Source organism: Dromiciops gliroides, chromosome 2, assembly GCF_019393635.1.
Source record: "Dromiciops gliroides isolate mDroGli1 chromosome 2, mDroGli1.pri, whole genome shotgun sequence".
NCBI classification, from domain to species: domain Eukaryota; kingdom Metazoa; phylum Chordata; class Mammalia; order Microbiotheria; family Microbiotheriidae; genus Dromiciops; species Dromiciops gliroides.
In genome coordinates, this window is record NC_057862.1 from 79,624,462 (window position 1) to 79,641,168 (window position 16,707).

The 16,707-nt window shown below is 38.5% G+C and overlaps 1 protein-coding gene across 1 annotated transcript in view; it reads right to left on the reverse strand.

The window, feature by feature from the left end:
* Positions 1-16,707, reverse strand: part of PLCE1 (phospholipase C epsilon 1) — a 336,517-nt gene that overhangs the window by 89,841 nt on the left and 229,969 nt on the right. Inside the window, exons 6-8 of the mRNA XM_043983896.1 lie at positions 13,595-13,853; positions 11,158-11,363; positions 1,600-2,275 (exon numbers count right to left, since the gene is read on the reverse strand). Of these exons, the coding sequence (XP_043839831.1) occupies positions 1,600-2,275; positions 11,158-11,363; positions 13,595-13,853 (1,141 nt within the window). The remainder of the gene's footprint in view (positions 1-1,599; positions 2,276-11,157; positions 11,364-13,594; positions 13,854-16,707) is intronic.

Genomic DNA, 16,707 nt, shown 5'->3' on the forward strand with positions numbered 1-16,707 from the left:
TTTGGATGAGTAAATTTTCCTAGTAATTTAAGATAAATGCTTCAAATGTCAAAATCTTGTTTAACTGTCTTTGATGGAAAATTTTTTTAAATCCCTGTGAATTTTCTTGCCTCACTCAATAGAGTTTATGAGAGATTGTCTAACCTTTTCTGGATGAACATCAGTTCTTGTACCATGCCCTGATACAAGTAATGACTCTGGAAGCTGATGAGATATGCAAGGTTGAGCTTGCCCATTCACTGAATTTATTGAGATTTCTTTGCTAGTTGTAAGTTCTGTTATTTACCTCTTTAGTAGCTGCCCTGTGACTAATGAGGCACACAGAACTGTTTTCCTCTACATTTATTTTAATGGTCTTAGACTGATATCCTGTTCCAATCTTTTTTTTAACACACAAGATGTGTTTCTCTTCGGCATGGAGAAATGTGTTTAGCTCCACGTGCAAACACAACTGCACTTCTTTTCTCTAATGTTATTTCCTATAGTCTGTTTCCTCTCATTTCACATACCTCTTTATCTTACTGTACTAAGTTTTTGCTGCTCATTCCCCTACTCTCTGATTAGAACAGGATGGCAGAACTGATGATGTTCAGGAAAAACTACAAGATGAAAAATTACAGAAGCACATGGGGTCCCCAAACCACCCCCACCTCCAGTAGTAAGTAAGCTTCTCAAGGGGAATGGTTCTCTTGTTTTTGTATCTCCAACACCTAGAAAAAAACCTAGCACATTTTAGGCCCTTAATAAATGCTTAAATGGCTGAACATTATGAGAACAATTTTTGTTGGACTGAGAGGTCTTTTGGCTTCCTTCTGGGCTTGTGGGTACTCTGGAAGATTAAAGATGCTACCAATCTAACCACTAGATAAGTAAAGCATTAATGTATATGTAAATTATACACACATATGTGCATATATATATACACATACATACACAGATATGTATGTAGTAAAACCTACATACAGTACTATAATATAGTATCTATTGCCATTTTCCTCCCAACAATCTCACTCACATAACTTTCATAAATATGACCTCAACTGTCCTCATGGAGCTAGTAGAAAGTATATATAATTACCCCATTTTATAGAAGACAAGACTAAGATATGCATTATACACTAAAGCGTATAAACTGACAGTGAATATAACTGGAATTTTCTTCAAAATTTAGGATTTAGCTTCTATCCATCCTTCAGTACTAACCTGTTATCACTCTTAGCCAGCATGCTAAATTAGCCACTAATTAGGATTCATGAGTAGTCCACTAAGTAGCAGACCAAGGCAAACTAATGGCTGTAACTACCGAGAAGACATTTAGCAGCAGGATTGAACCCAGAACTCTAAAAATAAGGAAGATGGCCAAAGAGCCTCTGAGGACCCTTTCAGTTTGAGAGCATTTGATGTTTCAACTCTAATGTTTCCAGTATATGTTGAGTCACTAACATGTGCTGGCAGTTCACCAATTACAAAGTCTTGAAATAAAAAATGCAATTAAATGAAAATTTGATTGTTTATCTTTCTCTGTCTAGGTATCAATAACACAGTGGGAGACCATAAATATTTTCTATCATTAACGGAGAGTAGTATCAAATTCCTTACCTGATAGAGGCTGACATATTGCTTCCTTAGCCACTGTTGTCGCTGGTCAGGAAATTTCCTCATTTTTCTTACAGCTTTTGTTAATTCCAATAATCCATCATATAACATTTTAGCAGTGTGTTTTGGTGCCACAAAATGTAATAATCTATTATCAGTAGTCTGAAGCCCATAAAGCAGTGTCACACTATTCTCTAAGAGAGACATGTTACTGAGTTTGTTCTGAACACACACAGTGTGCATATCGATGCCAGGATGTCCCATGTACACAGCCTTGGCTGAAAACAAATCCAAGAAACCTTCCACCAATCCACTTAATCCCATAGTGCCAAGTGACTGAAGTCTGCCAGGCTCAGCGACGTTTCCCGTGGTGCCCACTTTGGCTTTGTTATTGGCCAGTGAGGCTGTTGTAGGTTTGATCCAGGTCAAAGTACTATTATCAGGCTGAAGCCGAAGAAAACATCGTGCTGACAGATGTGCGTCCTGGTCATAGTGAATGACAGTGGCTCCTTGCAGTATGAACTGATGGACATCGGCTCTGATGGATAACACGTACCAGGGAATGAGTTCTGTCCCGTGGCTGAATGCTTTCTGTTCTTCTTCTGGTCCGTGGAAATCCCAGTCTTTTGCCTGCTCAAAAATATCGCTTTCTGAATCAGAAAGCTCTCCAATTATAAACCTATGTTGTAAGTGAGATCACAAAAATCACCAGTGATTAGCTTTATAGTCTAATAATTATAAGATGAAACAAATACAACAAAATGCTAACATAAGAACATTATACTTATTCTTATTTATCTACGGGTTCCAAAGGGGTAGAGAAATATAGTGACTTCTGGAAATGTAGAGACATTTATCTAATTGGTTTTTTTTTAATCTAATTGGTTTTAATGGTATCCTCAACAATTTGTGGCAATATAGAATTTCTTGGTCTGTTGGGTGACACATAATTACGAGTGAACTAAAATGAGAAAAAATGATCTAAAATGATTCTTCGTGTGTGCCCCAAATTTCTTTCAGTGATCAATTATATCTAGTTCAAAAAAATAAAATTATAAAAATTATAAAATGATGACATTTTGTCCCATTAATTTGACGAGATCCTAATTTTCATTTTGGTAAGAATAAGTCTTGGTAAGGAGTAGGCATACCTATTTTGAAACAGGAGGGGAAGGAGAGAACAAAATGATATTATATACGTTTTCTAGATATGGAAGAAATGGAGGGACTCTGAAATGGCCTTGTGCTCTAAAAAAGTAATAGGTTAGGAAGTCTTAGCATGGGGCGAGGTGGAGTTGGGGACAGGAAAGAGAATTGGGAAAAGGAGCAGAAAACTGATTGGTGGAGGTTTAGCAGGGTTGATGATTAACATACTTGGAATGAAAGAAGTGCAGTGGTTAAGAATGAGATACAAAGAACAAGGCATTCTAGGGTAGTATCTCATTAATCACTGAAGCAACTCATATAATCAAGACTGGGTACAGCTACTTAGTACATTTTTGGAGAGGTGAGTTTCATGATGAGGATTTTACACATGAGAAGCTTGTTTTTAGTAGGGATACTATGTTTTGTTAAAAGCCAAGGTAAACATGCTGGGTTACTTGCTCCTGGGGCAACTAGTTCCTTACATAGCCCTCATCACCAAAAGTAAGCTTAAACATCTGAGTTATATGAGATGAGGAAGAGGGAAGAAGAAAGAGTTCTTGGTGGATGGCCTCAATTTTTTCAGTGAAATAGGAGGCAAGGTTCTTAGCTGAGAAGGTGGGGTAAGGGGGAACCATGGGAGGTTTGAGGAAAGATGAGAAGGTTTGGAAAGTCACTGAGTGGCTTAATGAATCAATTATGGAGATGTAATTGCCTTGCCACTGAGAGGATGCAGATGAGATTATGTAATATTCTCATCATTATGTATTAATAAATTTGTAGTGGCACCAGGCAGTCTAGTTTTGTGATTTTCTCTTTTGGTACTACATGAATAGGAGTGAAGGCAGAGGGTGATGAGAGCAGTTCAAGGTTGGGGTCTGGAAGGGCAGGGTCTTCAGAGGGTAAGGGGGCAGGGGACTTGAGAGAAGAGGACGGTGTGGAACTGAACTAGTTTACTGAGGGGTAAAGATGGGGAAGGGATGAGACTGTAGCCAGTAAAGGCATAAATGATGAAAGCAAGTGTGGAAAGATGCATATGAACTGATACAGAGTAAAGGAAGCTGAGCCAAGAAAACAATATACACAATGACCACAACGCTATAAATAGAAAGAACTTCTTAGCAGACTTGTTTCCATCATTCTCAACACTTCAGTCCTTGTTCAGTTTGCAACAATTTAGGAAGGGCTTGGGTGACTTTAAGAAACAAGAATGTAAGTAGGTGAAGGCAGGCATCTTGCTTATATTCTGCAGTAGAAGGGGGTGCCTGCCCTTCAATCTTGAACACACCCAAATGGCACTTCCTGAAGAGCATAAAAATGATGTGATAAACATCAGTAGCAAGAACTTCTGGTGATTAAATGAATTTGAATTCTTATTCTTATTTTTTTCAACAAGGGAAATTGTGTTTTCCACATTCTATATTCAATTTGAGTTTTCTGCTAAATACATTTTGCAAAGAGAAATTATGAGCATGAAATAAATGTCTGGAAAAGACAAATTATAAGCCTTTTCTATAGCCCAATTCTGTTGCTCAATAATAATGTAAATGGCATAAATAATGTAAATGTCTTCTTTAGTGTCAGTTTTTATTTTAAAACTCAAAAGAAACTAATCCCAGATGTTAATAATTCCATTAAAAAGCATTCTTCTAGGGACCAAAGCCTATTGCCTCAAAGAAAATTGACAATCACATCTAAATGAATAAATTCATTTCAAACAGGAAACTAGTAGTTTCCCTTTTAAAAATGGTTACTTATTGAATTTCTGAAGCAGGGAACCTGATTCTTTTTGGAAGAAAGTACTCTGTAGTTTTACATTCTAAGAGATAGAAGTTGTTAGGAGACTCTCAACCAGAAGCCTAGAAAGCTATTTACCAATTAAGAGAATCAGTGGTCAAACTAAATACTGGTTTGAACCTCCATAAAGGACATCTGTATAGCATTTTAAAGTTTGAAAGTACTTTATAACATATACATGACCTCATTTTACCCTCACAACAACCTTATGAGATACAACAAATACTGTCATCCATTTACATATGAAGAAACAGAGGCACAGAGAGATTAAGTGATTTACCCAATTGGTAGTAGAGGCAGAATTGGAACAAAGGTTTCCTGCCTCCTTTCAGTAAGCTGCATCAGGGGAATGCCCTTCTTCCACTAGATGGGCAGATCCCAGAATTCTTGAATTTAGGCTTATCTACAAGGCATCTCCCAAGGCTGCAGCTACTCAGGAAATTTCCCTTCTCTGACAAGAAGGCTGGATATTTTTATTACACTCTTTAGAGAATTCAGGGAATTTCTCCTTCACATAAGAGGTGGCTTTCCCAAAAACTATCCTTGTATACTCCCAGGCTATGTGCAAGCACATGTCTACCTCTGCTTGGTACTTGTTTCTAGTCATCATCAATTTTTCCTAAGGGGAGGAAACTGCCCCAAAGCAGCCCAGCAGTTCCACTTCTGTGTTTACAAGTACTGAAGTTGCTTTCTCTGATCAGAATCTTCTCATTCCATCTTTCTTTATGCTCTATGGCCCCTAAGTCTGTACACAGGCCATTACCCTGGCACTGGCTTACTCTCTCTTTTTCCCTTACTTGATGAATCAACTTGATTCTACATTCTCTTTTCCTCTCGAATCCCTTGCTCCCTTGTCCTATTGCCAATCCCCAATCATGAAGTATTCCCACCATACGCCTTCTTCACTTCTATTCACATGCTGCTGAACCAAACTGAAGGAAATTCTAACACCATGCTCGCTGAATCCTCTACGGATCGATGTATCTCAACCAAACTGCCTATTTCCTACCTATCCCACTTTTCATAGCTGCTGCTGCAAATCTTCTCAAATAACAAGTCTCTCACAGCACCCCCTCTCACCACCTCTTGGCTGAGGTCCTTGAGGTGTAGTTTACTGAAAAAAATCTGAGCACTCACTGAGACTTCTCTCTTCTTCCCTCCTCCTCATCTCACATCACTTAGATAGCATCGCCTACTATTCTCCACTTCAATCTTGGAGGTAGCCCTTCTCCCTGCCATGATCTCATTTCCTCCTCTTCCAATTTAACTATAGCTATACAAATGAGGAAATTTTCTGACTAAGGATAAGAGATCACCCCCACTATCATACTTAGTTTTTCTTCAGTCACTATTCATTAGCACCTTACCTTTTGCTCACAAACACACCTACTCTTACTTAAAAAATTCTCCCTTGATTCCTGCATTCCTGCTGTCATCCTATCTTTCCTTCCCTTCTTGGCTAAATTCCTTGAGAAAGTTTTCTCTATCAGGTGCCTCTACTTCCCTCAAAATTTTCTAAACTCTCTGCAATCTGGTTTCTCACCTCACCATTCAACTAAAAAGTGAATGATGTTGAAATCCAAAGTTACTGGAGATGCCTGAATTAACATATCTAATGGCCTTTTCTCAATCTCCCACTTTTTGACCCCTTTGTAGCCTCTAAAACTGTCAAAGACTGACTTTTCTCTAACATGAAAAAGAATTGGCAGAGTTGTAAATTAGCAATTCAAAAGAAATGATTCAATAAAGTAAGAGAAACAGGGAGGTAGCCTGGACTGGCCTGGACTGGGATTCAAGAAACCTGGGTTCTTGTCTCAATTCTGCTAGCTTTATGACCTTGGAAAAATCAGGTTACCTTTTGGGGTTTTCCTTTTCTTGGTATACTCTGGCTCTATTGGGATGATAGAGACTGCAACCTGTCCATGCCTGCCTGTCTTATATGACTCTTGTCCATGTCCTTCCATGACTTGGGCACAACCTTGATTTGTTCTGACACTGTGAAGAGACCAGTGGAGCACTGAGGATATTTCCTTATTACCCATAGCCTCTGACACCTGACCGGCCTAGCTTCTCTTCTTATCACACAATTCCCTGATGACCTTTTTTCACTCTAGTTCCTTTTCAGTAATTTCTCATTGGGTACATGTTGTAGTCTGCTCAAACCTGTCATTAGTTTCTCCATTCACCTATGCATGATACTCAATTTTTAATTTTTTATAGTAGCAATAACCAAGTTAAATATATATATGGTGTAAAAGCTTTGAGAGTCTATCTATTCCCTTTTCTGCAACTCTGCAATTATCACAAACTAGGCCATCTTTTGTCTCAATTCTTACCAACCCATAAACATTGAACAGGCACTGCCTCAGGCAAACTGAGATCTGGGAAAGGCCCAAGGTACTCAATGCATCCTAAGCCATCATTAGTTGTCTTGACATCTGTCTTACCACTGGACTCTGACGACTGCAGGAAAGACGGAGGCTGATGACCCTGCTCAGCTCTGCCTCATTTAAAGCTAATTCACACTAAATGAAGACATCACCCTCATGATGTCATTGGTCCTCTTTGAGAAAGAAGGAAGAACAACAATTATCACTGCAGAAGGTGTGAAGCTCCTCGGTTCTCATAAAGGAGAAGGGGGGGCGTACAGAACTGGGAATCCTTTTGTATGCTTTTGTTTCACGGGTTGTCATGACCAAATAATTCCTCACCCAACGACCCAATGGCCCAATGGCCAGCCTACTGACACCTAGTCTCCCTCTCTAGTCTAAGCTAAACTTGTCCTTTGAAAGCTAATTATTTTTCTCAGTATAAAATTTTCCTAGTTTTAACATGAGACGATCTCTTTGTGTTCTATCCTTGAAGCTTCTCAATCTTTTTGCTTTTTTAATTTCTTTAATTTCAATGGGAAGCTTAAATGGATTTTCTGGCTTAGTTATAAGTATTCTGAGGTGAAAGTAATTGACAGGTAACTATGGAGGGATGAGGAGAATTTTAAGATAGCTGCAGTTCAAGAGGCAAATTAAAAAAATCCAAAGATCTTTCCTCTTTCCTTTTTGTTGTACACATAGCATGCAAATAGGTAATTTTGCTACACAGAGTGACTATTATATAAGCAGGAATTAGAGACTATATTTGTTGTAGTGTTCATTTTTAGCAGAGAATTTTAACTAGTGCAGATATACATTTAAAGAAATGTTTCCAAAAGTCATCTGCCAGGACTTCAATATGTTTTTTGTGACATAGAACTCTGCATTATATAGGAAAAAAATCTAACTTAATAAATAGCATTTTAATGTAGGGATCTGTTTCACAATTAAAAAAAAATGTCTCAGCAGATGACTCACAGCAATAATGCCTGGTTGATCTGGTTTCAATGAATTCTATTACACCCCAAATCTTGGATAACAGTCTATATAACAGATGTATTCACAACTTTTTGTTTATGTAGCTGTTAATTGGTGTAATGAAAATGTTTGGGCACTTAGGTTTAAACATGCCATAATTACATTTAAATGCAATGTGAAATTTTCAAATTAAGATTTGTCATACAAATTTGGTAAAGGATAAGAGCTGTCCAAAAGGATGATGGGCTTCCTGGAGATCCTGATAGATCTTCAAGCAGAGACTAGATGACCACTTGACAGGTTATGTTCTAGTGAGGATTCCTTTCATTTAAGTATTGAACACTCAAGTTCCTTTCACCTCTCACACTGTGTTAGTCTCTATCCCCATGCCATGTTTCCTCTCAAACATAAGTGTATTTAACCCCCGCATATGTAAATCTAGATATGTACTCACTAGAATAGAGATAAAAACTGAAGCCAGGGTTGTTTTTTCTGCTGGCTGATATACTTATGAAGTCAAGAATGTGGTCCAGTAAAGGACAATTACTTTGCCTTCTTCCTTAGCTTTTGTGTTTACTTGAATTCATTTGCACACCAATCTGAAAAGGATGTTAGGTATGAAGTAGGTTTTGTAGCCCTAGCCATCATGAAATTTTTTTGGGGGTAGAACTCTCTAAAATGGATTTTTGGGATACAGGTTCTGCATGAGTGGTTTTATAGGTAAAAGAATAGACTTATTCTTAGTTTATGAGTATTTTGTCTGACTTTTGATCAGGCATCTGGGTGTGGTAATTCACCCATAGCCTCCAGTAATCAAAATGTTGTGAACCAATACTAACCAAGGAGAGGCTTTCTAGTCAAAGCAATTTAGCAGTTAGGAATGGAGATGGCAGTAGGCAGACCCCCCAAAAACCAGGCTTGTAAACTGGCAACATATAACATCTTGGTGGCTATGAGTTTAGATACCTAACAGAAAAAACCTAATGTCCAGTGAAGAGCACAAATCCAACAGGTATGACACACCCAGCAGAAACAATGCGCCCAGGAGTGGAGTGAAGATGTGAGAGTGATGTGATACCTAGCAGAGAACAACATGATGGAGGGTGCCCCAGGCATTCACCTCATTATTTCCCACTTCAGGTGTAGGAATTCATCATCATCCTGCCACTGGGTACCATCCCCTACCCTCTTTTTCAGTTTTGTTTTTAAAATTTTGTTTTTTATTTTTTGCAGGGCAATGAGAGTTAAGTGACTTGCCCAGAGTCACACAGCTAGTAAGTGTCAAGTGTCTGAGACTGGATTTGAACTCAGGTCCTCCTGAATCCAGGGCCAGTGCTTTATCCACTGCACCACCTAGCTGCCCCCTCAGTTTTTTGTTTGTTTGTTTGTTTGGTTTTTTTGTAAGGCAATTGGGGTTAAGTGACTTGCCCTGGGTCACACAGCTAGTAAGTGTAAAGTGTCTGAGGCCGGATTTGAACTCAGGTCCTCCTGACTCCAGGGCCGGTGCTCTATCCACTGCGCCACCTAGCTGCCCCCCCACCCCGTTTTTTTTAACGTGTTGTCTTCTCCCAGTGGATTTTGAACTCTTTGAGAACAGGGATTGTCCTATGCTTAGCATAGTGCCTGGCAGTAAGAAGACACTTAATAAATGTTTATTGACTCAGGTATCAATAGAAGACACTGGCAGCTCTGTAGCATGAGGAGTGCGACTTGTTCTAGTCACACATGTAGTCTAGCCACATATGTCCCTAGATGTGCCTTTTACACCTGATCAACACATTTTCTTACATGTATGTCCTCTGCATATTATCGCTATTGATTTGTGTTCTTTTCACATGCATAGTAGTGTGGTAACCTGTATGAGAACATACTTCATATATGCATGGGAGGAATGCTCTCTTGATAACTTATAGAATGGAAACTCTTAAGAGGAGAGACTATTTCATTTATGTTTTTGTATCCCTAGCTCTGGGCATACAATAGGCCCTTAATAAATGCTTGTTTACATAAATTCCCTGTCTAGTACAACTAGAGGGAGGGGAGGGTTGGGGAGGGAGGAGGGGACAGGAGAGGGAAGGGTAAGGAAGGGAAGGGGAGGGAAAAGAGAAGAGAGGGTTTTAGACCTGGAAATTATGGTCCTAATCACAAAACAAAGACTTTAGGAGATCAGACATAGATATCTGATCTGTTTCACAATTTCACCTGTAGTGATCATAGGACCCATCTAAGAACTTCTCTTTGGTTAAACTGAAAATCTCAATTTCTGCTCGAAGGGAAAATGATATTGTATCTATTTCCTTGCTGATATTATCACCCTGTCAAGGAATGGCAGCCTACTATAGAGAGGAGCAGGAGAAGAATAAAGCCATATACACTGTTCATCTTGGGAACAACTGTGTCTTCTTTATGTCTGGTTTTATCTGAATTCACTCTGGTAAAGTTTAAAACCTTTGTATATGGGGAGGGAGAAGGGGAAGGAGATGGTTAGTAGACTAAACTTATGGAGTAATAATTAGCTATAACCCGAATTTTTATACAGAAAAACCTAAATGCTGTTATGAATTCCTGGTGCAGTTATTTCCACTCAGTAGAATTTTGTTTTATATCAAAGCTACTAGTCCTAATAGTTTTGAATCATTTAAAAATGTTCCTAACCTTGGGCAGAATCTTATCTAATATGAAGTCAAGGGTATACAAGCATGTATATGTCTAGCTAGCAATGCAAATTTGATACAACATACTTATTACATGTGATTACTTGTAAATAATTTTCACATGTAAGGGTAAAAGTATTTTTCACTTTAGAAAACAACGAAATACTTTAAAGTCACAAATAACACAGATTCTCAAAAAAAGATATCATAGTTCTAGTGCTGAAATGACTGGCCACCTGGCTTCTAAAATTTCTTGTAACAAATGGAAGGGTTTCATCTTCAAGCAATTATTTTATTAAAGTAGCTAAATTAGAAAAGAAATTTAGAACAGTTAAGGTACAATATAAGGACATTCAGGGAACTTAAATTATGTAGCCCAATTTCTTCATTTCTCAGATAAGGAAAAAGGCCCAGAGAAGTCAATTAATATGTAAAAAGTCACAGATGAGACTAGAAAGCAAGTTGCCTAGTACCCAATCCAGGATTTTGTCAAGTGCATCATCACTGTTTTTATTAATGATGTAAATTTATAAAGCTCACGTAAATGCAAACTTCAATAAGAAAGGAACTCAGGAAGCACAAATAATTACTATTTTCTCTTGAAAAAAAGTGAAACCTACTGCAAGCGGGTTTTGTCCTTCAAGGAGTTTTTCCTTGAGTCATTGCCTTCACTAAAGCTGTCTTCTTCTTCAGGTTCTAGACTGCGATTGCAGCTTCGGATAATTTGAAAAATACTGTTGACGGTGGATTCCTTCTCTGGATTGTTTAAGCCATTTTGCCCTACTCGTTGTAAGAAGTTATCTTGTCCACTGTAATCAGCTACAAACTAGAAAGAAATATATTTAGATTTGAAAGAGCAACTCAATACCACATGACCCAGTAACCCACTTTGCTTAGGCTGTTGTGACAGTTGTGGGAAAAAAAAATGCTATACTTGAAAGCAAACAAGGACACAAGGTTCTTGATATTTTCATTTCACTATTTTAAATACTAAACTTCATTCTTATTTTCACTGAAGTAACTTCTGTCACACTGGAGAGTAAACATTTCACTTTGAATTAAAAAGAGAAAAACCTACTGCTACCAACTCAGAGGACATAAATAGATTATTTTATCTATGCACTGAAACGGAGGAGGAAGGGGACACTAAAAGAGCACAATTTAAGTAGTTAAGTTTAAATTTAAGATTCCCCATGAAAAAGTGACTTGGCCTCGGTCAATTACAGAGTCAACAGAACATTTTCTTTCTGTGAGTGTGAATGAGCCTGCAGTGAAGTTTATGTTCTGAAGATATGGCTTTCTTTCTGTTGGAATCTTTTCCATACCAGAAGCCAAAGCTATGGCCAGATGCCAACATGACAGTAGGTCTGGCTTCTCTCTGCCTTAAGAACAAGGGAGTTATAGTGTTTATCACTTGGGGGTATGTGCTAAGATTTTTTTTTCATGAAATCATAGATTTAGAGGTGGCAGGGACCAAAGAAGTAAAGCACTTTTGTTCTACAGATGAAGAAACGGAGGCCCAGAGAGGTCAAGTGATTTGCCCAAAGTTACAAAGGTAAGTAATGAAGCCAAAATTCAAACCAAGGTCCTCTCACTCAAATTCAGCATTGTTTCCACCATCCTGGTTCCCGTGTACTGATTTCAGCACCCCGCCTCAGGCTCATAGCTTATACGAAAAGAGGTATGACTAGAAGGGCAGAAGCTGTTTTGCTACTAGACCAGCTGCAGCTCGTGAAGGTGCAGTTCTACCACTGTGTCACATAAGGCTCCAAGCACTCAAGGGAGAAGTCTCTAGTCCTTTGCAAAATAGGCCTCTGTTATGGTGAAAGTGATGGGAGATGACACATGTTGCATGTGCCATAAAATATGTCAAGTTTCCTAATCTTCCTCATATATTCTTCTAGGGTCTTCCAGGTATTCTATTCCCTCCAACCTCCAAGCCTCCAGTTTATTTTAAGCACCTGAAATGATGCTTTCCCAGCCTCTTTTCCTACTCTTTCTGGCTCTTACCTCTACCTAACCAGATGTGTTAGAGTTCAAATGTACAGCATCTCCCCTACTCCCAGGGTCTTGAAAAATTTGTAATGGGTTTGGGAGATATGAGGCAGCAATGAATGGAAGTCTGGAGCTAATTCTTCTAAGGACAGGGCAGCTAGGTGGTATATTGGACAGAGCACTGGACCAGGAGTCAGGAAGACCCCAATTCAAATCCAGCCTCGAAACACTTACTGCTGTGTCACCCTGGGCCAAGTCTCTTATCTTCTGATGACTTGATTTTCCTTATTTGGAAAATGTAGATAATTCTAGTACCTGCCTCTCAGGATTGCTGAGAAGATAAAATAGAATATCTGCCAAGTATTTGGTAAACCTTAAAGTGCTCTCTATATAAGGGCTAGCTCTTATTATCCAAAGCATTATGACTGTTGATGACGATGATGGTGGTGGTGGTGATGTGACTTCTTGGTTGTTCTGCATTCATTCTCCCCAAGGAAAAATCGAATGACCACTTGAGCTTTAACAAATTAAACCGTTTTCATCCTAGAGTTTTTCTTCTTATGTTGGTGCATACATCTTCTTTTCAGAATACAGCTCTTTGTAGAACACAAGTGGGCAGTATGGTTGAGTGGAAAGAACACTGACCCTCTGGTTAGAGGATGTGGATTCAAATCCTCCCTTTGATGTTCATCTCTGACTTGTACTGGCTGCGTGTCCTTAGACAAGGCAAGCAACTTCCCTGGGCCTCAGTGCCCTCATCTATAAAATAAAGGGGCTGGAGCAGAAAGATAATCTCTGAAATTCCTTCCAGATCTAGACATATGATTCTATAAGGCCTTACAGAGAAGTAATATTTTGTTAGTCACTAGCTTTAGCTAAGTGCCTATTATTGTTCTTGGAGGTGTTTGGGAGATATTAGTGACATGTTAAGAACCAACAGTAACACAATAGCAACAAGATATTCCCCTTAATTAATGTTAATTAGTTTTTAAAAAAAAACATACAAAAAAGGAGGCAAGTTGTAGCCATCTTTTAGAACACTGTAGTTTTGAAAGGATTTACCTCTAAAGTTTCATCTCGTGAGTTGTATCGTGGGCAAAGTTTCATAAATCCAGATGTTCCATCTAGAATTTCACAGAGCTCCTTTAAAAAGACACCACAAAAGGGAACCACTTTGCAGCCAGGGATATTCAGAGCCCGGTTCACCACTTTCCTGTATTCAGAAGAAGATTCATGTTGGGCCATTGCATCCTTCAGGCTTCTCATGGTTTCAATGTCAGACTGGTCCATAAACTGCCACATCTTTAAAACTTTCCTTGACCTATTGCAAACAGACATAAATTTGGTGGCTGAAGGAGAAGTAAAACAACTAGGAGTAAACAATTACAATTCAACATTTTACTTCAGTTAGCACTGTGTGAGAAAGCAAGTTTAGCATTTTTTTCCATATTATTCTGCTGAAAGTTAGTGGCCTTCTAAAAAAGCATTCGCAGGTGTAGATTCTATTACTGATTTAGTTTTGGGAAAAAAATATACAGTAAAATATCTTCAAATAAGAGACAACTACAGTCATAATTAACAAGGCCTCTAAGGTCCCCTTTAGCTTGAAGTCTATGAATGACATATATGATTTTAATAGCTGTATGATGTGTAGGTAAATATCAGAGGTAAAAGGTTTTTATGCCATTTTATGCCACAACTATATACACCACCATCTGTCCACACACACACACCTTACTGAAAGTACAACTGGCTATTTGTTCCTTTAGATAATAGGCTAACAATTCTAAGTAGTTTCAATTTGGTTTCAAGAACCAATTTTCTTTCTTTCTTTTTTTTTTTTTGTGGGGCAATGAGGGTTAAGTGACTTGCCCAGGGTCACACAGCTAGTGTCAAGTGTCTGAGGTAAAATTTGAACTCAGGTCCTTCTGAATCCAGGACTGATACTTTATCCACTGCACCACCTAGCTGCCCCCAACCAATTTACTTTCAGGTCAATGCTAGAGACATGGGTTTAATCTGAAGTGGGCCTGGGGAGAGCTTCTAAAGATAAATCTAAAAAGATTAGTCTGAGATTATCCTTAGTCTTAAGGGCCAAAAGAAACCCACCTATTTCTGTAACTCAGTCTAAGGGTTGCAAATTCACTCTAGGTTGAGCCCAAGATCTTGCTTCAGCCCAGGTTTTCCACAGCAACCTAAGGCTATTCTTTCATCTTTGATTTCACTGGTGGTACCTCCAAAATATGGGTCAGATTATTTGGTCATGAAATAAGGCCTTCAGCAAAGCCATTAAATTACCATAAAAATTATGACAATACTGAATTTCCTGAAAATTCAATTAGCCAGTTTTTTTTTTTTACGGGAGAATTATTTTATATAATATCCTATGTTAAAGGTTAATGCCTAAAGAGACAAACAGGAAAAGTCACTAAAGACAGAAGGTCAGAATGGGTTACTGATAGAATAGATGTAATCTGCAGGACAGAAAAGGAAGTTAAGTGAGGTACTCATTGTTGCTGTTGTAAGGTACACTATCTTTTGATTGCCTTTTCCACAAGGCACAGTTAGTAATGAAAAGAACATAAAAATGCTTTTGTGTAAAGGAAGAGATGTGTATTAATCCTCAAAGGGTGTGGTCATGGATGAAAATTTTGATATCTAATCCAAGTAGAAAAAGAACTTTGTTTCATGTAAACTGTTAAGATTTATGTATGAAGAAATGGCTTTCCAATAGGATTTAGAAGAGAAATCATTTGTGGCATAGATTTGAAGACCTGGATCTCTTTGTTAACAGTGTGGAGAGCTTTATAAATGCCATCTCATTTGATTAAATTCATAAAGAGACAAAAAAGGATCTTTCATTTATTAAAAACTAAAGAAATCTGAATATAAAATGAATATAGTTTCAAGGGCACAAAAGAGACAAATAACCTTGCTGGAAAGACCAGAGCTGAGATGTGGTGGGTATCTCCCATAATTTCCATATACATATTTTATGACTAAAGAGGGTAAAATTAAGAAAACGAGAAATCCTACAAGCATTTGGAGACTGAGGTATGATTGGAAAAGGATATCGATTTGACAGAAGAATCAGGGGAGTTGTGACTTCTTAGAAAACAGAAGCGAGATAGCTGCAGGGGAAGAGAAACCTAAGAAGAGAAAGGACAGTAGGGGATGTGAATAGCCACTTCTGTTGTTATTAGGACTGTCCGAGACAGACAGCTGAGGAGGATTTAGTTAGTGGTTCCCCAGTGGCTGGAGAGAACTGATGGAATTGGCCAAGAGCTCCAATAACAGGTACTGACTTTCGTTACCACCTTGGTTTGGAGAAAGGTGAAGCTTTTCATAAGGGGGGCTGTTCTGCTACCACTTCTGGCTCGAGAAGGAAGAGAAGAGGCTTTGTGACTGCTGTGCCAACCTGGTGAGTGGAACCTGAACTGTGTGGCTATGAGCTATGTTCTGATTTGGGAGAGTTCATACCTGGCTGGTCTGGTCTGTAGCGCCCAGAGAGAGCCAGTTTGATGATCTTGGAATCTGCTACTCACATTAAAAGCTAACATTTTCTAAATGTTCTTTTATGGGTCATGGGTAACTGAAAGGGCTTATAGAGACTTTGCTTAAACATGTAGCAGAGAAGTAACTTCACGTGGTAAAGATGTTCCTGAATGGACCAATAACATTGAAATCTGCAGTGCAAAGCTGTGGGTTATCCTAAGCACATGGATCTTCCTCACTTGTGTGTTTCCAATCCAGTTTCCTATAAATAAGTGTCCACTTCTTGACACAGCTATTGAGTGCATTGGTGGCAGACTGTATTCTAGGTTCATATGATCATTTCATTACTTAGGTATTTATTTTAATATATGAATATTTATAATACTATTTCTTCGGCCTTATTACTAAGCAAATGGCTATATTTAAGATCTAAAAGTGTCATTATTGTGAGTGGTTGACTGTATAGACAGAAAACATATTGCATGGGGAGCTCAAGATCTAGAGTAGTAAGTAGACATATATCTCTCCTGTATAGGGTTACTACTAAGACCACCAAATAGTGGTGGTCAGCTTCTTGAAACTCAGACTTGCTAATCTGTGAAAAGGCTGGAGGAGGGGCAGCTAGGTGGCGCAGTGGATAGAGCACCGGCCCTGGAGTCAGGAGTACCTGAGTTCAAATC